The following is a 22,437-nucleotide window of genomic DNA, read 5'->3' as shown; positions in this document are numbered from 1 at the left end:
TAGCAAGTTTGGTTCGGATCGGACCTTCCATCGCAAAGTTATAAGAGTTTTTTTTTTCTGATGCGAAACATCAGAATCATCACGAACTTTGCCGCCCCCTATCTCGTGTGCCGTGCGACATTTGAAAAAACTTTTGATACCGTGAGCTCCTCAACTGGTCCACAGGGACCTCACCAAGTTTGAAGGTGATCGCACGAAAACTCTAGGAGGAGTTGGTTCAAATACCATTGCTGCGAATTCGCCAAAATCGCCAAAAAATCGCCAATCAACCCAAGATGGCGGATTTCCTGTTGGGTTTGGATCATGGTCATAATGTAATTTTTTCTTCATCCTGACCCACTACACATGTGTACCGAATTTCGTGCATGTGCGATATTTGTGTTGGTCATGGTGAATTTGGACAGGTGGCGCCGCACTTATTGGCCCCTCCCACATTCAATTTTCGACGCACATTCCCCGAACCTTTTTCAGACGTAAATTTACACCAGGATTGATGCGGTCACAAAAATTGGTGAGTTTTGGGGTATGGGAAAGGCCTCAAAAAGGCAATTCATTTGGGGGAATAATAAGAATAATAATAATAATAATCCTTCCAGTTTCAATAGGTTTCTTGCAACCTTGTTGCTCGAACCCTAATAATAATAATAATAATAATCCTTCCAGTTTCAATAGGGTTCTTGCAACCTTGTTGCTCGAACCCTAATAATCCTTCCAGTTTCAATAGGTTTCTTGCAACCTTGTTGCTCGAACCCTAATAATAATAATAATAACAAGTTTTGTGCAGATCGGACAATCTTAGAGTTGACTTCCTGTTTCGGGCATTCCACTTCCTGTTGGGAGGTCATCTCTTGCAGACATGCTCAGGACAGGTCCCTGGTGTCACATAAAAGGTTTCGTGCAAATCGGACAACGTACGGCAAAGTTAGAGGGCACTTCCTGTTTAAAATCGCCAACTTCCTGTTCGTCTCCATAAACGTGTTCAGGGAAGTTCCCTTGTCTTACATATCAAGTTTTGTTCAGATCGGACAATGTAAGACTTTACTTCCTGTTTCGGGCGTTCCACTTCCTGTAGGGAGGTGACCTTTTACGGACATGCTCAGGACAGGTCCCTGGTGTCACATATAAGGTTTTGTGCAGATCGGACAACGTACGGCAAAGTTAGAGGGCACTTCCTGTTTAAAATGGCCGACTTCCTGTTCGGTCAACGGCGTCTCCGTAAACATGTTCAGGGAAGGTCCAGTAACTCACATATCTAGTTTCGTGTCAATCGGACAATGTAAGACTTTACTTCCTGTTTCGGGCGTTCCACTTCCTGTAGGGAGGTGACCTTTTACGGACATGTTGAGGAAGGGTCTGGGGTCCCACATACTAAGTTTCAAGTGGATACAACAATCCCTGTTGGAGCAGTCTCAAAAACTATAAATGTAATTCTGTCTGCTGTCACCAGGGGGCGCTGTATTTGAAAATGAATATTTTCATATAGATGTGTTCAGGGCCGGACTGTCATCAATCCTTGCAAGTTTGGTTCAGATCGGACCAGGATTGGCAAAGTTGTAACAGTTTGTTTTTTTAGAATTTTCTACCACCACCAGGAGGCGCTGTTTTCAAAATGTACCGTTTCAGCAACATAGTCGTCTTCAGCAACTAACCATCATCAACTATAGCAAGTTTGGTTGGGATCAGACCTTCCATCGCGACGTTATAAGAGTTTTACTGTCTGTTGTGAAAAATTATTATTATCTCCAATTTTGGCGCCCCCTATCTCCTACGCCATACAATATTTTAAAAAGCTTTTGATAACTTTTGATGCTCAACTCGTCCACATTGATCTCACCAAGTTTGAAGGTGATCGCACAAAAGCTCTAGGAGGAGATAATTGAAATACAAGCTGTCATATTGTCTGCTGTCACCAGGGGGCGCTGTTTTCGAAATGTAATATTTTCATATAGACGTCTTTAGGGCCGGACTATCATCAATCCTAGCAAGTTTGGTTCAGATCGGACCAGGATTCACGAAGTTGTAGCAGTTTGATTTTTTGTCCCAAAAATCCGACTTTGAGTCGTTGCCATGGCAACACCGTTAAACGATTTGTCGTCATATTGATCACGCATCATCTACCATGTGTTTTGACTGTTGTCACCAATTTTGAGTGCGGTACGATTATCTGTGTAAAAGTTAATCCCGAAATCGTAAAAAAACTTTTTTTTTGTGTATTTTCTTTCACCACAAGGAGGCGCTGTTTTCAAACTTCACCGTTTTTTCATAGACGTCTTCAGCCATGGCCCATCATCAATGGTAGCAAGTTTGGTTCGGATCGGACCTTCCATCGCAAAGTTATAAGAGGTTTTTTTTTCTGATGCGAAACATCAGAATCATCACGAACTTTGCCGCCCCCTATCTCGTGCGCCATGCGACATTTGAAAAAACTTTTGATACCGTGAGCTCCTCAACTGGTCCACAGGGACCTCACCAAGTTTGAAGGTGATCGCACGAAAACTCTAGGAGGAGTTAGTTCAAATACCATTGCTGCGAATTCGCCAAAATCGCCAAAAAATCGCCAATCAACCCAAGATGGCGGATTTCCTGTTGGGTTTGGATCATGGTCATAATGTAATTTTTTCTTCATCCTGACCCACTACACATGTGTACCGAATTTCGTGCATGTGCGATATTTGTGTTGGTCATGGTGAATTTGGACAGGTGGCGCCGCACTTATTGGCCCCTCCCACATTCAATTTTCGACGCACATTCCCCGAACCTTTTTCAGACGTAAATTTACACCACGATTGATGCGGTCACAAAAATTGGTGAGTTTTGGGGTATGGGAAAGGCCTCAAAAAGGCAATTCATTTGGGGGAATAATAAGAATAATAATAATAATAATCCTTCCAGTTTCAATAGGTTTCTTGCAACCTTGTTGCTCGAACCCTAAAAATAACTAATACTGAAAATAACTAGTACTGAAAATAACTAGTACCGCGCGCGGTTCTGAACGGGTTCGAGCCGACCCACGCGGGTCGCCGTGTGCCACGGCTCCCCGCGTGCCTCGCGCTCTCACCCGTTCATTCACCGCGCGCGGTACTAGTTATTTTCAGTACTAGTTATTTTCAGTATTAGTTATTTTCAGCGGCGTCCCTGCGCATGTCGTTCCAAATTTCGAGGGGGATCGGGCAACGTATGATAAAGTTATAGGGCACTTCCTGTTTAAAATGGCAGACTTCCTGTTCGGTCAAGTGCGTGTACGTAAACGTGTTCAGGGAACTTCTCTTGTCTTACATATCAAGTTTTGTGCAGATCGGATAATCTTAGAGTTTACTTCCTGTTTCGGGCATTCCACTTCCTGTTGGGAGGTCATCTCTTGCAGACATGCTCAGGACAGGTCCCTGGTGTCACATAAAAGGTTTCGTGCAAATCGGACAACGTACGGCAAAGTTAGAGGGCACTTCCTGTTTAAAATCGCCAACTTCCTGTTCGTCTCCGTAAACGTGTTCAGGGAAGTTCCCTTGTCTTACATATCAAGTTTTGTTCAGATCGGACAATGTAAGACTTTACTTCCTGTTTCGGGCGTTCCACTTCCTGTAGGGAGGTGACCTTTTACGGACATGCTCAGGACAGGTCCCTGGTGTCACATATAAGGTTTTGTGCAGATCGGACAACGTACGGCAAAGTTAGAGGGCACTTCCTGTTTAAAATGGCCGACTTCCTGTTCGGTCAACGGCGTCTCCGTAAACATGTTCAGGGAAGGTCCCGTAACTCACATATCTAGTTTCGTGTCAATCGGACAATGTAAGACTTTACTTCCTGTTTTGGGCCTTCCACTTCCTGTAGGAAGGTGACCTTTTACGGACATGTTGAGGAAGGGTCTGGGGTCCCACATACTAAGTTTCAAGTGGATACAACGATCCCTGTTGGAGCAGCATCAAAAACTATAAATGTAATTCTGTCTGCTGTCACCAGGGGGCGCTGTATTTGAAAATGAACATTTTCATATAGACGTGTTCAGGGCAGGACTGTCATCAATCCTTGCAAGTTTGGTTCAGATGGGACCAGGATTGGCAAAGTTGTAACAGTTTGTTTTTTTAGAATTTTCTAGCACCACCAGGAGGCGCTGTTTTCAAAATGTACCGTTTCAGCAACATAGTCGTCTTCAGCAACTAACCATCATCAACTATAGCAAGTTTGGTTGGGATCAGACCTTCCATCGCGAAGTTATAAGAGTTTCATTGTCTGTTATGAAAAATTATTATTATCTCCAATTTTGGCGCCCCCTATCTCGTACGCCATACAATATTTTAAAAAGCTTTTGATAACTTTTGATGCTCAACTCGTCCACATTGATCTCACCAAGTTTGAAGGTGATCGCACAAAAGCTCTAGGAGGAGATAATTGAAATACAAGCTGTCATATTGTCTGCTGTCACCAGGGGGCGCTGTTTTCGAAATTGAATATTTTCATATAGACGTCTTTAGGGCCGGACTATCATCAATCCTAGCAAGTTTGGTTCAGATCGGACCAGGATTCACGAAGTTGTAGCAGTTTGATTTTTTGTCCCAAAAATCCGACTTTGCGTCGTTGCCATGGCAACACCGTTAAACGATTTGTCGTCATATTGATCACGCATCATCTACCATGTGTTTTGACTGTTGTCACCAATTTTGAGTGCGGTACGATTATCTGTGTAAAAGTTATTCCCGAAATCGTAAAAAAACTTTTTTTTTGTGTATTTTCTTTCACCACAAGGAGGCGCTGGTTTTAAACTTCACCGTTTTTTCATAGACGTCTTCAGCCATGGCCCATCATCAATCATAGCAAGTTTGGTTCAGATTGGACCTTCCATCGCAAAGTTATAAGAGTTTTGTTTTTCTGATGCGAAACATCAGAATCATCACGAACTTTGCCGCCCCCTATCTCGTGCGCCGTGCGACATTTGAAAAAACTTTTGATACCGTGAGCTCCTCAACTGGTCCACGGGGACCTCACCAAGTTTGAAGGTGATCGCACGAAAACTCTAGGAGGAGATAGTTCAAATACCATTGCTGCGAATTCGCCAAAATCGCCCAAAAATGGCCAATCAACCCAAGATGGCGGATTTCCTGTAGGTTTCACGGGAAAGTCGTCATCGACTTTTTTGACCGTCCCCACCTAATGAACGTGTGTACCAAGTTTCGTTCACGTACGTTAAACCCGACATGAGTTGACCTAATAGAAGTTTTTTGCGTGACTTTCTAGCCCCTCCCACTTCCAATTTTCCACGCATTTTCCCCGAACGACTTTCAGACGTAAATTTACACCAGGATTGATGCGGTCACAAAAATCTGTGAGTTTTGGGGTATGGGAAAGGCCTCAAAAATGCGATTTACTTTTAGGAATAATAATAATAATAATAATAATAATAATCTTTTGCATTTCAATAGGGTTCTTGCAACCTTGTTGCTCGAACCCTAATAATAATCCTTCCAGTTTCAATAGGTTTCTTGCAACCTTGTTGCTCGAACCCTAATGACTTTATAGTTAAAAATCAGAGTTCACAGTACTTTCATCAGTCCAGGATAATGAAAGCAAGAAACAACAACAATAATGACAAGAAACAAAATCCTTAATCCTTAAAACCAACATAAGGGTCAGATAGATAAGTATTATTATTATTATGACTATGGATTATATAACTTTGGAACAACCATACTATAGTTCCTTCATTAATGGCATGGATGATTAGTCTCTGATTGTGTGTGTGTGTGTGTGTAGTTTCTGTACCTCTAACAAGACAGTGAAGGCTCCATGAACATCTCCCTTCTTCTCCAGCAGATAAGCTGTGGCCTCGTTGTGGTGGTGTTTCTGTGTTATCTACAGACAGACAGACAGACAGACAGACAGACGCAAAGAAAGACACAGAGCAGCACATTATTATTCATCTGTTAGGGCCTGTTGTCGGTTTAGTGAACAGGGATAATGCACATTAATAAAGATTCAATAGGCTATTAAGTTCAGGTGTGAACACATACAGTTGTGGAATGTGTTTCCAGAATCAGTCACAAAAGCCACATTGGGTAGTGACCATTATTATTGGAGAATGGGTCATTTCTCTTTCATCATCCTATATAACCAACTCAAATGAATGGTTATTCAAATGATATTTGTGCATATTAAATTTAGAAAAATCCAATCACACACTCTACTGGATAATCAGAACTCAGTATCACCCAAATTAAAACCCATTTCTTAGTCCAGTTTTAAATGTATTCAGCTGTTTATGACCAACACCTATGTGACCCTGTCTCATCAGGTCAGTTAGTGGCTATACCTAGTGTCTGTACAACTAAATATCATGTCTGAGAAATAGAAAACACTATCAAAAAAGTTACCTAAAATAAATATTGCTTTAGAATAATGTGTACTCATGTTTCTACTGCAGCTCTGTTGTAAGGCCCCTACTCAAACGTGTATTTTTATTTATTATTTGGTCTGGAATGTTTGCTGGCATTGTCTGTAGTCTGTTGTCACTTGAAGTGAAACATGATTTGCATTCTCCAGCTCTGCATTCTTGCTCATAGAGATATTTGAAACAAAGAGTAGCAGACAGTACTTGTATAGCCTCCTCCAGTCTGTAGTGCTGGGAGGTCTGCAGGAAGCTCAGGAGCTGCTCGGGTGCGAAGCGGCAAAGTAGGTCCAGCTGGAGCTCATGGAGGTCCCGTTCCCGAGGCAGGGCGGTCTGTGAATGATGACCCTCCCTGAGGGACAGATCACACACGAGGTGAGGAAAAGCAAAGGATGGAAATGTAAAGAAAACGAGTCGTGTCACATCAGTGGTGTTACTATTTGTCACACACCTCTGTTGTGTCCACTGCTGTTTTACATTTTGGTTTGCCTTTGATTTAAATGACCATTATGAATATGCTTTTAAATATGTCTACAATCAATTAAATGCCAGGACTCTTCAACTTGTTTTACAATGACAGCCTTGTTGAAATAAATAAATGGATTGAGGAACGTGGGGTTAAGTGTCTTGCCCTCTAGCACTGAGCTAGCGTCGCCTGTATGTGCCTGAATAAAAGGCCAGACGTTCTGTGATGCCGCTCATTGACTCCACTGTGTCCTCAGCATTAAAACAAATTAACACACACTGTACCTGGGCTCCAAGAGGCAGCTGAGGAATTTGAAAATGAGCTCATCATCCTACAGGAGTGAGAGAGAGAGGGAGAGAGAGAGAGAGAGAGAGGGAGGGAGAGAGAGAGAGAGAGAGAGAGAGAGAGAGAGAGAGAGAGAGAGAGGGAGAGAGAGAGAGAGAGAGAGAGAGAGAATTAGACATTACTTTATTGCCCTTTGCATCTTATCAACTGCCTTTGTAATACATGTTTAAAATTGTAAAGAGACTTTATGGACACCCTGTATATGCTTATCCTGCTATAACATATAACAAGAGCCAATAAAACCTCCATGGGTGGCTGTGTTGTCATGTCAGGTTATTATTATTCTGTGTTTATTGTGAGCCTTACAGCTAGGTTCACTAACCAGCAAGCGAATCAGATGCATTTGATACATACACATTACGCCACAACCCCTACACGTCATACACAGACGTCATTATGTGCTTTATGGAAATAAAAATGTAAAAAATAACAGAGGTAAAGGATTCAAACACAAACATAAGAACACATTGAGTATGAAAAAGAAAAAAAAAATGAAAATGTTTAATTTTAATAAACAAAACTGTCTGTAAACACTAATATCAATGAGGAAACTAGAGATAAAAATATCTAAAATTAGGGAAGATAAATAAATAAATAAATAAATAAACAGTGTTATTAATAAAGAAAAGTGTGATTAAAAGCCATACTAAAAAGGTAGGTAACATAACCATGTATCCATAGACACCAGTAAGAGAGTGCTGTGTGCACAACTTACCAAACTGGACACAAAAAAACACTTGGAGCAAACATTTTTAATTGTAAAATTTTAAAAAGTTAAAGTTTTAATGATAATCTTTCACCTCACAACTGTGAAATTATGACTTATTGTAACTGGAACACACTCTGAATGTGATTGAATTCATCATTATGCTAAAATGAAAAGACAATGTAAAAATAAACTTGATATGTTGATAGATATTGTTGCATAAAATAAAGATCTTTCTATTTGATCATAAACTTACCTGAAGCTGAGAGATGATCTGCTGCACCTCCCCAGTGAGGTGAAACAACACTATGTCAGCTGATTTGGCGGGGTCAAGGGTCACCAGCTCCTGTGAGCATATGTTGGAATACAAACAAATTCACATATAGACCAAAGAGTGTCCTTGTTCATCTGTAACATGGCATCATGAATGAGTTTGTTCACTCAACATGTGACCAAAAAGCAAGAATGTGAGGATTTGTTGTGCGTGAAAAAATGTGTAACTAAACAAATCATAGACAAAAGTCAGAAATCACACAAAAAACACATTTAAAGAAACGAATGGGAAAAATATCCCAGTTTTATATTTGGCTACAATATGATAATGTGTTATTGAAGCAGATGAACCTGAGCTACATCAAAATACGATTATTTTAAGCTGCTGCTACAATATTTCAATATTTCATCTCCCATGTGGCAACACTGGGCAGCCATGATCGTAGTGCCTTAGTTTTAGCGCTCGCTGAGCCGTGTCTCAGAAAACTGACTTTTTGGTGAATTTACTTTAATAGCTGCTACGTGAACGTAAATGGCATTGATATTATTCCACAAGGGAGACAAAGAAGATGACTGCAGCCATCTTATGTATGGATATGGCTAGCTAACAAACTATTCTCCAGGAACTGAGATTTTTTACCATGAAAACGCTGATGTTCTCCGAGAAATTAAGAACGTCATAAACAAAACTAACAACAGGTTGGACAAGGCTTAAAACCAGGTCTATAAAATGGAGGAGAGACTTCAGAGAGGCAACAGAGGAGCTACTGATTAATGGACCAAGAGGGGAGATGCAATAACTTAAGTAGAGCTGAAACAATTACTAGATTCATTGATTATTAATCGATTACTAAATTAATTGTCAACTATTTTGATTTTCTTTCTTAGAATTGAAGATTAAAACAAGATTTCTTATTGTTTCAGCTTCTTAGATGTGAATATTTTCTTCATTTCTTTGCTCCATACAACAAAGAAATCATTAAAAGTGAATGATTTTAGTTTGTGGACCAAACAAGGCATTCGAGAACATCATCATTTCCAAGTTTGACAAATACTGATCAACGTTTTTTAACGTTGTCTGACATTTTATGAACCAAACAATTACTCGATTAATCGATGAGGGAAAATAATGGATAAACTTAAGCATTCACAATATCGTAGAAGGGTTGGATATTAACTTCTTGTTGGGGTGGCAGCCTTTGTGGAGAATGTGCTTAAAGAGAACCTGGAAATGCCCCAAACATCAATCCCAGAATTGAAAGAACACATCAAACCCTCGGACTGAAGCCTGACCAAGTCTGACAAAGCCCCACAATCCAATGGGGTCAAGTTTGCCAGTTTCAAGGTTAAAGAAGTGTTCAAGCAGTATGTTACATAAGCACATATGAGTTGATCATATACTCTCCTATATTTAGTATATTTAGTAGTATCTGGTTTCTAACACTTGTTGACTACATTTCTCATCCAGCCTGGAATTGGAGCATTCCCTCAGGAGTAGCTGGAGACTGGATGATTGGTTGGTGTATTTACTGACCTGAATGTGCTGCAGAGCTTTGCCCTTGACTGCTTGCTTCTCCTCAGGACTGTAGCCAGGCATGGACAGCAGATTGTGGATATAGCTGAAGATTTCACCCTAACCCACCACCAAACCCAATGCTTCATTTGAATACATTCACACCAACCATCACATGTATAAGTGCACACATTTGGAGCCAGTAAATGTGTGTTTTATAAAAGCATTACCTTTCTGAGCGAGTCTCTCAGGTAGCAGTCAATGATCCTGTCATAGAGATGTCTCTTCTCATACAGAAATTCACAGATCTGGTAGCTGCAGCAGGAGAATCACAGAGTGCAATATAAATGACCTTCCTCGGTTAAAGCAGTACAACCATCGATCACAACATGTTGATTTCTAAGTAATTACTGGCTTTACTCGTGATGTGTGCTCCTTCATCCTCGTCTGCTCAGTTGTGGCATAAAATGTGTTAACTCTGTGTTTAGCACGCGAATGTCACCACAACAACAATACTAAAAAAGATTTATTTAATGTACATACTATATACTCTATATTCTATTTTTATCATCTTAATAGTCTTTCTATATTGTCCAATCATGGATGTGAAAATGCATGTTTATTATTTATTATCTTTACCTTTATTGTCTTCACTGCTGTGACACTGTAAACGTCCCCATTGTGGGAATATTAAAGGATTATTTTATCTTAGCTTGCTGAGTGAAGGACATGTTCACTTTCTAAACTGCTCAGTGATTCCTTGGAATTTTGTTTATGTTTAAAAGTTACAAACTACAGCTTTAAAAGCAAACCAAATTTCAAAACAAGACTGGACAGGTGAATGAGGAGGACAGGTGAATGATGAGGACAGGTGAATAATGAGGACAGGTGAATAATGAGGACAGGTGAATGAGGAGGACAGGTGAATGAAGAGGACAGGTGAATGAGGAGGACAGGTGAATAAAGAGGACAGGTGAATTGACATTAATTAAGGTCTCTGAGTGAGTGAGAAAGTTAAAGCATTTGTGACCTTTGACCCATATTGACATTGTTTACATATTTTATTTTGTCAGCACAATCATTTTGTAAATGTTTGCTTTTAATTAAAAACAATGTGTGAGATTTGTGTCCCTTTGTACTTTTTGCACGACACAAGAAAGAACCCCGACCTTTTTGAGACTTGGAAAAAGTGACGATAAATCATCACTTTTTCTTGATATAGCGTAGATTCAGCAGTGTCAACAATATTTAAAGATTATGTTTGTTGCTTTATCTTGCTGTTATTCTGCCTTTTCCCTCTGATCCACTGCTGCCTACATTCATCTGTGACTTCAATGTTTACCCACATGATAGAAACTTACCAAACGAGGCAGGAACTGATTGACTTAAAACTCTATCATGTGGACAGCATAGCCCTTCAGTGTAAAAGCATTTTGATGATCTACTCACAACTTGGCCTTCTCCGCCAAGGCCAACAGCCTTTCTTCATTAAACTGGACGACGCCACCAACATGCAGCAGCTCCAGCAGCACCTGCATACACACACATTTACATTCACATGTGAACATACAGTAGGGTCCAAAAGTGTCCGATAACTTTCCCAATCCAGTCAATGTACAGTTTAACAACCTGCTGCCTCTCTGTGTGCCGGGAGTCGTCGTCAGGGCAACAGAGGAACTCCAGAACCTGGAGGAGACAAGAAGACAAGCAGCTTGTTCTAATCAGTGATGCTGAGATAATGACTGAGACAGAGAGGAAACACGAATGCTACAAATGTGTTCTTATATTTTAGCAAGAGATGATTTTTAGATATTTTAAGTTAAAATATGCATGTTAAAAAAAAGGTAAAAAAAATAAGAATCTTCATTAATATAAATCATGAGTTCCTGGAATTTATGGAAAACCTTATCTGTAAGTTTGTAATTATCATATAACATGTACTCTCTGTACTGCCTGTACCAACAGCAAGCTGTCATTGAAATGATGTTGAAGACTTTTACCTGATCAAAGAGCTTCCTGTTGACAAAAAGTGTGTTGTCTGGCTTGGCCAGTTGTCGAGCCAAAAAGGTAAAGAGCCCGCCCACCTGGGAGGGAGTAAAATCTGGGTTGTCTACCATCACCTAGGTAACCAGGAGGACATGTCAGTGATCCAAGCAGAAGACACACAGAAAAATAACAGAGGTCACTACAGGATGACACAAGCTGCTGTCTCACTGCATGACTGGACGAGGACATTTGGGAAACTTAATAATATTGATACTTTGTTGTGAATATAGATGAATATACAACAAAGAGAGTGAAGCAACAGATCTAACGTCTCTGTATGTTTGTGATTTTACCTGAAGTAAGATGTCCACAATCCTCTGCTGGTACTCAAGGGCCTGCTTGTCATTCTTAAAGTCCTCAAATGTCTAGAATGAAGTAAGAAGCAGAGGTTCACTAATGACAGAAAAGCAGAATTATTCATGAAAGAGAATACAAATACACCATCCATCCATCCATTTTCTACCACTTTATCCTCCACATGAATGAAAGCTATTATTACTTTTGTCATGAGACATACAAATCATGCCATGTACAACTGTACTGTATATACAGTACAGTTAAAAACTAGGGATGCTCATCATTTACCACGTACACAACAAGAGGTATTTTTGATTATCATTATTATCATTATTATTATGAGAATAACAGATAGACTAAATGTTGCTGAAGTTTCTAACCACTCACCCTCACACCAAAGACCATTCATAAAATCAGTGATTTAACATCACAGCACACAGGAGTTGTGCTGATTTTCTTGAAGGACTTTGGTGTGGGAGTGGGGACCAAACCTTCAGTTTCCTGTTACACTTAAGCTGCCATAGGTTTTATTAGGGGAGGCTTTTGTTAAGTGGCTGAAATGTGATTGTCCTGTTGTAGGTGCGGGGGCGTACATAGCACAGTTGGCACTGTGTTAGTGTCTCTTACAATCATGTTTCAAAAAATGTAAATGATCCCTTAAATGAAGTGGCAGGCATGTATGGAATCAGGTCCCAGGCTCCCATGGCTGGTTAGGATAGTACGACACTCACAGATTCAGATTCATGGTCTTATTGTACAACATAATTATTATCATTATTATTATTATTATTATTGTCATTATCATTATTATTATCATAATACAGTATTACAAGCATGACTCACCATGGCAAGGACATTGAGGAACTCACGGGTGTCAAAGTGAAGGAGTGTGCGGATAAATGGGAAAACCTCCTCCTCCTCTGACGAGTCAGCTGAGTGGAGACGGATCAGGAACTCAAACACCTGACACACGCACACACATGAGAACACATCACTGAGAAGTACTGAAATACTAGGTTGATTCCCATCGACCTGTTTTATTTGAATTTTTCAATTTGTGCATTTTCCAATGTTTCAAATTTGTAGAAATCTTGAAATATTACATAATGTCACACAATGTCACTCCAATTAGTCTAAGATGCAAATGTTATTACAATAACAGCTGTCTTCATATCCTTCTGTGGTGATTGGGACATGAAATTTTGCTCCACCTACTGATAATCTTGGTAAACTAACTAACTAACCAACTAACTAACCAACTACATTTCCTACACACCTGGTTCTTGACTTGAATCACAAGGTCTTCAGGAATTTCACCCAGTGGATATGCCCTTCCTGCAAGGCAACAGCTGTACACACACACACACACACACACACACGGTACAAAGATGAAGAGACTTGATGTAATATGACAGGAAACAGTGTGTCAGTAAAATGATTGAAGACTATGTGAACTGTCTTACAAAATGAATTCAATTCATTACACAAAGTTCTTACAAACGTGTTCAAACTCTCACTGAAACACTGAGAAAATCTTAGCCAAATATTTATAATCAAATGAAATGAATCCAATTTCAAAAGTAAGCGTGTTGTTACCAAAAAGACAAAAGCAAAAACATTCAGAGTGATAAACTGATGAGGAGAGTGATAGAAGACAAATTAAGACTGTTGTATAGTTACAGTTAGTAGGAAAATAATCTGACAACACAACAGGTGAAAGGTGTAACTTTCAGTGGTCATTGAATAACACATTACAGTACAGTAAAATATAGTACATTTACAGTCAAACATGTGTTGACATTTAAAATGATTGAACATTTGGATGGTCATTTGAGTGGAGGTGAATGTTTGCTAAATGTATGAGACGTAAAGAAAGATGCTTGATAATTTACCTTATGTAAACCAGGAGTTTGTTTCCCATCACCACTTCCTCATCTGTCCATACAGAAAAGACGTTCAGTGCAAGACGAGGACACTTAGCACGACCTGTGTTATAATAGCTGTGTTAAGGTTGAATGGTTAACAGACTTACCTGTTAGGCTCCTCCCCTCCCCGAGTGGTGGTCCAATCACTGCAAACAGTTTCTGAACATAAACACAAATGGGTTTGTGTGAAAATGATGCCTTTAATAAATCAAGTGTGGACGACTTTGGAGATTTTTGTTCTAGGATTGAGACGAACCTCGTGCCCATTGTCGTGTAATTAAACGCACAGCGAACACGACAGTATGATCTTTTCATGCTATACATCCAGATGCATTTTATGTGTCACAAGTTGTCACTGAGATTAAAAACCTCTTTTGCAAGACAAGCAGCTTTCAGACAGGACAAGCTTACAACCATTCAAACAAAAGAATAATAAATAAACATAATATACATAAAGTTTAGGACTGAGGTGAAGCAAGAATGAAAAACACAACTCTGTATTTGCTTCACAGACCTTTAACTACAATGTTTTTTTTAAATTTTGTTTAATAATTGTCAAGGTGATATTGAAGTTATAATATTGATTTGACTTGCATCATCTTTGTCATGAACTTACCTCCATAGGTGTAATGTAGTCATTCATGCCACTGGTGAACACGTACATCATCGCATCATAGAGCTGGTTCTCCCAACACACACGGACAACCTTTAGAGACAGACAGACAGAGAGACAGACAGAGAGACAGACAGACAGACAGACAGCGACAGAGAGAGAGAGAGTCATGTATGAGCGTCAGGTCACGGTTCAAAAAATCCATTGATGGAATATCTGGTCATTCAGTAGCAACATCATGTGCTACTGAATGACCAGATATTCCATCAATGGATTTTTTTCTTCCCTGATGGCACGGACATATTCCAAGACGACAACAGCAGGATTCATCATGCTCAAATTGTGAAGCATGAAACCTCATTTTCACCACAGAGACCATAACACCACTGAGCCTCTCTGGGACGTGCTGGAGAAGGCTTTGTGCAGTGGTCTGACTCTCCCATCATCAATACAACATCTTGGTGAAAAATGAATGCAACACTGGACTGAAGTAAATCTTGTGACAAGCTTAACGAAACAATGCAGCAGCATGTCACACCTGGACGAGACGATGAAGATAATAGTGATGATTTTAAATGCTACTGTCTCTATCTTATTCTCTTCCCTCTCTTTGTAAATGTGATATTTGTTTTCTTATCTGCTGAACTTGTTTCTCTACATGTGACACCTGCTACACGTCTGTCCATCCTGACAGACGGATCTACTGCACGTCTGTCCATCCTGACAGACGGATCAACTGCACGTCTGTCCATCCTGACAGACGGATCTACGTCTGTCCATCCTGACAGACGGATCTACTGCACGTCTGTCCATCCTGACAGACGGATCTACGTCTGTCCATCCTGACAGACGGATCTACTGCACGTCTGTCCATCCTGACAGACGGATCTACGTCTGTCCATCCTGACAGACGGATCTACGTCTGTCCATCCTGACAGACGGATCTACGTCTGTCCATCCTGACAGACGGATCTACGTCTGTCCATCCTGACAGACGGATCTACGTCTGTCCATCCTGACAGACGGATCTACGTCTGTCCATCCTGACAGACGGATCTACGTCTGTCCATCCTGACAGACGGATCTACTGCACGTCTGTCCATCCTGACAGACGGATCTACGTCTGTCCATCCTGACAGACGGATCTACGTCTGTCCATCCTGACAGACGGATCTACTGCACGTCTGTCCATCCTGACAGACGGATCTACTGCACGTCTGTCCATCCTGACAGACGGATCTACGTCTGTCCATCCTGACAGACGGATCTACTGCACGTCTGTCCATCCTGACAGACGGATCTACTGCACGTCTGTCCATCCTGACAGACGGATCTACTGCACGTCTGTCCTGTCCTGACAGACTGATCTACGTCTGTCCACCCTGACAGACAGATCTACTGCACGTCTGTCCATCCTGACGGACGGATCTACGTCTGTCCACCCTGACAGACGGATCGACTGCACGTCTGTCCATCCTGACAGACAGATCCCTGCTCTGTGGCTTGTGATGGTGCAAGGGCAGAGGCTGGACTATATAAATAAAACGGACTTGACTTGACACACACATACACACCTGCTGTATGTCCAGACTGGTGATGTCCAGATGAACGATGCATCGCTCCAAACTGTCCATCATGCCGTTTCCATGGTAATGAGCAAGGAGGTCCTTCATGATGGGGGTGGTGAGATGACCGAGGCGTTCGGTGACGATGTACGACTCCAGACACTCCAGGAAAACTCCCTTAGCAACCGAGTTCTCCAGCAGCCGAGAATACAGCTGGTTAAACAGCAGGTCGCTGCAGAGATAGAGAGACAGAGAGAGAGAGAGAGAGAGAGAGAGAGAGGGAGATTATCAGTCAAAAATCAAATAGAAATTGATCATCAATTGATTATCATATTGATTGATTATAACCAATCATTGATAAAATACTGTCCACATTGTTCTTAAAGCAGTCTTTAATCTCCAGACCTCAGTCAGAGTAAAAATGTTCTCATGCTGTTTTAGGGATTTTATGTTTTGAGGTTAGTGTTTATAAACCTGTGAGGACACAGTTACATTTAAAGGGTAAATAAACCATCTCTTGTGAGGCTAACTCTGTCCGATGCCAGATCTTAACATTTATTTAGAAAAATGCCAAGAAGTGGACTGATACACCGATTTTTATCACAATACTAATAATACTACTACACTAAACTGTGAACATTTGCACTTTGGTCAGTAAATGACATTAACTAGATACATACATATACACTGGTTTACACCTGAAAAATGTGGTTTAGTTCAACTTGAGAGCCTTATTTAGATTTTAGAGCTTTAGTTCCACTTTAAAGTTTTAGTTAGACTTTAGAGCTTTAGTTCCACTTTAAAGTTTTAGTTAGACTTTAGAGCTTTAGTTAGACTTTAGAGCTTTAGTTAGACTTTAAAGTTTTAGTTTGACTTTAGAGCTTTAGTTAGACTTTAGAGCTTTGTTAGACTTTAGAGCTTTAGTTAGACTTTAAAGTTTTAGTTAGACTTTAGAGCTTTAGTTCCACTTTAAAGTTTTAGTTAGACTTTAGAGCTTTAGTTAGACTTTAGAGCTTTAGTTAGACTTTAAAGTTTTAGTTTGACTTTAGAGCTTTAGTTAGACTTTAGAGCTTTGTTAGACTTTAGAGCTTTAGTTAGACTTTAAAGTTTTAGTTAGACTTTAGAGCTTTAGTTAGACTTTAGAGCTTTAGTTAGACTTTAGAGCTTTAGTTAGACTTTAAAGTTTTAGTTAGACTTTAGAGCTTTAGTTAGACTTTAAAGTTTTAGTTAGACTTTAGAGCTTTAGTTAGACTTTAGAGCTTTAGTTAGAATTTAGAGCTTTAGTTAGACTTTAGAGCTTAAGTTAGACTTTAGAGCTTTAGTTAGACTTTAGAGCTTTAGTTAGACTTTAACCCAGAGGTCAAGGATCATTTTTGCCAAATTGAAAGAAATTCCCTCATTCTTGATATATCATGATTACAATAATGGGACATGTGGAAGGATGGATGGATAGACAAACGAATGGATGGACAAACCAAATTTAAAATAAAAAATAAAAAATAAAAAAAGGATCACAGAATGGAGACATAAAAATTCACCATGCACAAATAAATGAGCAAAACATTGATTTCAACACTGTTCTTAAGGCAGAGCAGCTGATCCTGAGAGCATTTGATCAATATCAGTGTGTAATTTGCCATGTTCAGTATGCTGTGGACTCACGCTCTCTGTAGCAGCAGGCAGTAATCCACCAGGACTGGAACAACATCCTGAAGAAGCCAACACAGACAGAGAGATGACAGATTAGAAAAGCTCACCTGACTGAGGTTATTTCATTTACATGTACTTTGCACAACAACAGAAGGTTAACTATTATTAACCGTTATTGTAAATAAACATAATATTGTTACTTGTATTCAGTCATTGCACATTATGTCTTTTTATTGTATATAATTCTTATTCTTCTCTATACTCTTAGTATATTTAGTTTTTAGAAGACAGTGAAAGTGTTTGGTTGGAAAAGCTGTCACGAAAGGTTTCCGATGGTGTTACTGTGGTGAACGTACAGCCGTCAGGTTTGTTCTTACGTGGAAATGTTGCTCCATCACTTGGATTTTTCCATGTTCTGGACACTTCTTCAGAGCATGTTCAGTAAACTGGCAGAGGATCTCGACCATCTGCACACAGTGAGCAGCAACAAGTCAGAGTGAAACACAGCAGGCAGAGACAGAGGAGGGATCGTGTTCTTACCTTGTCAGCTATCACTCCCTTCCTTTTTACTGGATCCCCAAACAAACCTGAAATAAACACACAGCGTTTGTTATCCTCATATCATCCATCGATTCAAGTCACTTTAAAGAAAATGCAGAGATTTGTTATGTGAAGATTGTTGCTGAAATAGTCTGACAAGACTCAGAACTAAATGTTCTACTGAATTTGTGGATTCATACTGTTTAGTTTAGTTGATGCTGGCTTTATGTTGTTAATCCACGGACAAGGTTTACTTTATATTGATGAGGTTCACATCAGATGCAGATGCACCTGCATGTGACACACTATCCCTTTAACATAGGTCCTGGTACATTGTGGATCCTGAAGCTGTGATGAAGCTGATGACTGAGAGTGTGTGTGTGTGTGTGTGTGTGTGTGTGTGTGTGTGTGTGTGTGTTTTACCCACCGACCACAGCCTTAGCTGTGCCCTCATGGAAGGACCAAGCCAAAGACAGTGCCTCCACAAAATGCTCCTGTTTGAGCAGGCAGTCAATACGCTGGAGGAGGAACATGACATCACATGAGCAACTTTTTAGCCTTTTATTAGTTTTATACATTTTACATAGCTTAATATACAATTTATATGTTGTATAATTTCACCTACCCTAATCTATTGCAATCTAACCTAATCAAACCTCACGTAATTTAATCTTACCTAACCAGTCAAATCGAATTAGATATTCAAATATTTTAATTTAATTTAATTTAATTTAATTTAATTTAATTTAATTTAATTTAATTTAATTTAATTTAATTTAATTTAATTTAATTTAATTTTAGTCATCAGTCAGTCATTGAACTAGCCCTTTGATCTAAAGCCTTCTTAGTGATCAGCAATATGTGGAAATATTGACATTTATCATAAACACATACCTCTCTCCAGTTGCGTAGAGTCATAATGTGAGCTGACTGCAAGACAAGAGAAGATCACAGGGTTAAAGACGAAGAAACACTTGAATCATAACATTTCTTCTCTGGAGAGAAAACACTGTCAAATGCTAACAAACATACCTACATTTAGTAAATATTATTCACTCATTTACCATCTGTTAATGACACACCGTGAAAAACACATCAAAGGGCCAGTATACCTGGCCCGGAGGGTTACCGGGGCTCGCGCCCGTGTGTAAGGGCCTGGGGGCCAGGCCTTCGACTGGGGACTCCAATGTCTTACTGGGGGACTTGAACGTGTGTTTGGGAGGAACAGCCTGTCTGATCTGAACCCCAGTGGTGCTCAGTTATTGAACTTCTGCGCAAGTCACAGTTTGTCCATAACGAACACCATGTTCCAACATAAGGATGTCCATCGGTGCACACTGCACCAGGACAGCCTAGGTCGGAGGTCAAGGGTCGACTTTGTAGTCATATCATGACCTGCAGCCGTATGTTTTGGACACTCAGGTGAAGAGAGGAGCATCAGAGGGAGTTTTTATTATTATTATTATCATAAATCTCAGGTCCCTGGCTTGCTGGAGAGGATACTCCCTGTACATGCTAATGTTTGTCACTGAATGTCAATAAAAAGGAGTTTAAATGAACAGTTACTAATGTGTTATAAAAAAAACCACCTTTAATGGAAATGAAATATACATACATGAATCACAGTGGACATAACCTGTGATTACGTGTAGGGTATACTCATCGTTTGTGTTGCTGGGCAACAGTCAAGTCGGTCTGGTTGTGGGACTATTTTTGTAGGCGGAGCCATATACTGTAACTGTTAACCTGTTCAAGTGCTAAATAGTGTTTGTAGAGTTGTTGTATGAAAGCAATATCACACTCAACGTCGTGCTTGTACTGATATCAACACATTATTGCTAAAGTATCTGTCCAGTGTAAACTGTGTGCACATGGGCAACAGATGGACTGTAAAAACAAATACCTTAGTGCCTAAATAGACAATCTGTCCTGCGTAGCTTGAGACTGACTGGTAGCAGGCCTTCTCTCCAACTAAAGCCTGAAAAACACACAGACACACAGTTAAATTCAACAGTGCAAAAAAATGCATAAATGAAAATGTGACGCTATCAAATAAAGAGAGTTATAAACAGGTCTTTGTGGGGAAAAGTGAATGTTCTGCATCATATCCAACTAAAACATCAGATTCTCACTCATCAAAAACAGATTTCTGGAGAACTGGTGACCTTATGGCTGTGAGGCAACAGCGTTCCGCCTAATACAAGTCATCTTCAAAAAAAACTCAACTGTCCCTTTTACCTTGACCCTCGCCACCGACCCAGTTTCCCTCTCACCAGAGCCTGCGAGACGTTTCCTCCTGTAGCCAGGGATTTGAAATGTCGGCTGTTGTAGACCAGCTGCACCTGCTCCAGGTCCTGAGTCTCCAGAACCTCCTGACTGGGCCGGTCCACCACATGAAGCTTTTCATGGCTGTCCACCAGGACCAGAGTACGACTGTTGATCCACTGCAGAGACACAGAGACAAAAGGAGAACAAGCCATGGACTGTTAAATGTGATATGTGGAGCCACTTCCAGCACGTTACACCCTGGACAGCCAGTCAACGGTCCTTCACAGGGCCATCGTAGAGACGGGACTAGAGTCACCACTTCACCTCTGCATGTTTGTGGACTGTAGGAGGAAACACCCACCCACCCCCACACACCCACACACACACTCTAGAAGACGAGGTGAGGGACTTGTTTTACTTTATTTTGATAATATGAAAGATATAAAAGAGTGGTATGACCAATCCTTAGTATTTTTATACTATATATGTATATATATATGTGTATGTATATATATATATATATATACATATATATATGTATATATATATATATGTGTATATATATATACACATAAATGTGTACATATATACATATATGTGTATATATATATATACATACATATATACATATATATATACATATATGGATGGATGTTTAATCTGAAAATGACGTTGTGTGAACTTACACTCAGGCTGATGATGTCACAGCTGAGGTGGAGTTGTCTTTGTTTGATGACGTGGATCGTCCCCGTCTCCTCCTTCTTAACCTGGGTGAACAGTGGTGCACACGCAAACATTCAAATATTATTCTTCATATTAGTAAATTACTAATCCCTTTATAATTTCATTGTTAATATAATTCCTGTTGTTGTTATTGATAAAAATGTTTGTGTTGGTCGAGGAAAACGTGAATATCCATCTGTCCCTCACTGATGCTGTAGTACAAAGACAGCTCATAATTACAGTCACAATCATTCAACTTAATTTTTTATTAGTTTAATAACCAGATTGTTTTAATGGCTGTTTTCAGCTAATTGTAAATATGTTCTAATCCAAACACTGGACACACTAGTGCCCTTAGTAAATCACCTGCCATGTTTGAAGCCAGTCAAACCAACTGTTGGACAGTTATGTGATTAACAGACAGATACTTTCCCTGCATTTACAGATACATTTAAAGACAGAGCTCTATAGAGGCCATGTTTTTACAGTAGCCCACAATGGACAAACTAAACTTCTATTGAGTTTTGCTGCTAACTGAAGCCTACACATGGGTGAGGTGAGGGATGGTGAGCTGCAACGTCATCACTAAATGTTGCTCAATTTTACACAATGTAAAGAGAAAATATGTCTTTTGACTGAAAATAAACTGCAGTTCATAAACAGGAGTTGGCATAAAGAGGAAGTAGAGATGCTACCAGCAGGAAGTGGACTGTATCTCCTTTGCAAAAAGCCAGGACTGGGTTAATGGTCTTCTGAACTGGAACAAACTGCCAGGCGAGCTGAGGAACACTGGATGGATCAGACTGAGAAACAGGAAGTCTTTGTTAACCACATATTCATAACTCCAAATGCTTATTGTTGTTCAGGCCGGAAACATTGCTCTATGTGCGAGTTCTCTACCTCAACAGTGGAGTTTCTTTTTACTTATTTTAATAAATTTCACTCTTTTGAGATTAAAACAAGGAAAAATCAACACAGACAAACACCAGCCACGCTCTCACATATAACCAAACACAATATTTAAAACTTTTACAGATGTTTTAGTAGTAGATGTTTCAAGTATCCATAAAACCTTCTGCCATCACTGCAATATCTGGAATAACCTCACATGACACTGATCTTTGCTGCCAG

At 39.9% G+C, this 22,437-nt stretch overlaps 1 protein-coding gene across 2 annotated transcripts in view; it reads right to left on the bottom strand.

Annotated features, from left to right (window-relative positions):
- Positions 1-22,437, bottom strand: part of vps8 (VPS8 subunit of CORVET complex) — a 69,642-nt gene that overhangs the window by 27,274 nt on the left and 19,931 nt on the right. For both annotated transcript variants that reach the window (XM_058651552.1, XM_058651553.1), the window contains exons 12-36: positions 22,002-22,109; positions 21,270-21,350; positions 20,589-20,759; positions 20,219-20,293; positions 19,210-19,245; positions 18,743-18,833; positions 18,316-18,362; positions 18,153-18,242; positions 17,788-17,834; positions 16,135-16,357; positions 14,564-14,653; positions 14,055-14,106; positions 13,915-13,957; positions 13,299-13,371; positions 12,866-12,985; positions 12,019-12,090; positions 11,680-11,799; positions 11,309-11,365; positions 11,129-11,211; positions 9,910-9,994; positions 9,701-9,799; positions 8,150-8,239; positions 7,127-7,173; positions 6,584-6,728; positions 5,755-5,844 (exon numbers count right to left, since the gene is read on the bottom strand). In XM_058651552.1, the coding sequence (XP_058507535.1) occupies positions 5,755-5,844; positions 6,584-6,728; positions 7,127-7,173; positions 8,150-8,239; positions 9,701-9,799; positions 9,910-9,994; positions 11,129-11,211; positions 11,309-11,365; positions 11,680-11,799; positions 12,019-12,090; positions 12,866-12,985; positions 13,299-13,371; positions 13,915-13,957; positions 14,055-14,106; positions 14,564-14,653; positions 16,135-16,357; positions 17,788-17,834; positions 18,153-18,242; positions 18,316-18,362; positions 18,743-18,833; positions 19,210-19,245; positions 20,219-20,293; positions 20,589-20,759; positions 21,270-21,350; positions 22,002-22,109 (2,235 nt within the window). The remainder of the gene's footprint in view (positions 1-5,754; positions 5,845-6,583; positions 6,729-7,126; positions 7,174-8,149; positions 8,240-9,700; positions 9,800-9,909; positions 9,995-11,128; positions 11,212-11,308; positions 11,366-11,679; positions 11,800-12,018; positions 12,091-12,865; positions 12,986-13,298; positions 13,372-13,914; positions 13,958-14,054; positions 14,107-14,563; positions 14,654-16,134; positions 16,358-17,787; positions 17,835-18,152; positions 18,243-18,315; positions 18,363-18,742; positions 18,834-19,209; positions 19,246-20,218; positions 20,294-20,588; positions 20,760-21,269; positions 21,351-22,001; positions 22,110-22,437) is intronic.

Source organism: Solea solea, chromosome 15, assembly GCF_958295425.1.
Source record: "Solea solea chromosome 15, fSolSol10.1, whole genome shotgun sequence".
Lineage (NCBI taxonomy): Eukaryota > Metazoa > Chordata > Actinopteri > Pleuronectiformes > Soleidae > Solea > Solea solea.
This window is presented reverse-complemented; position numbering and strand designations above follow the sequence as displayed.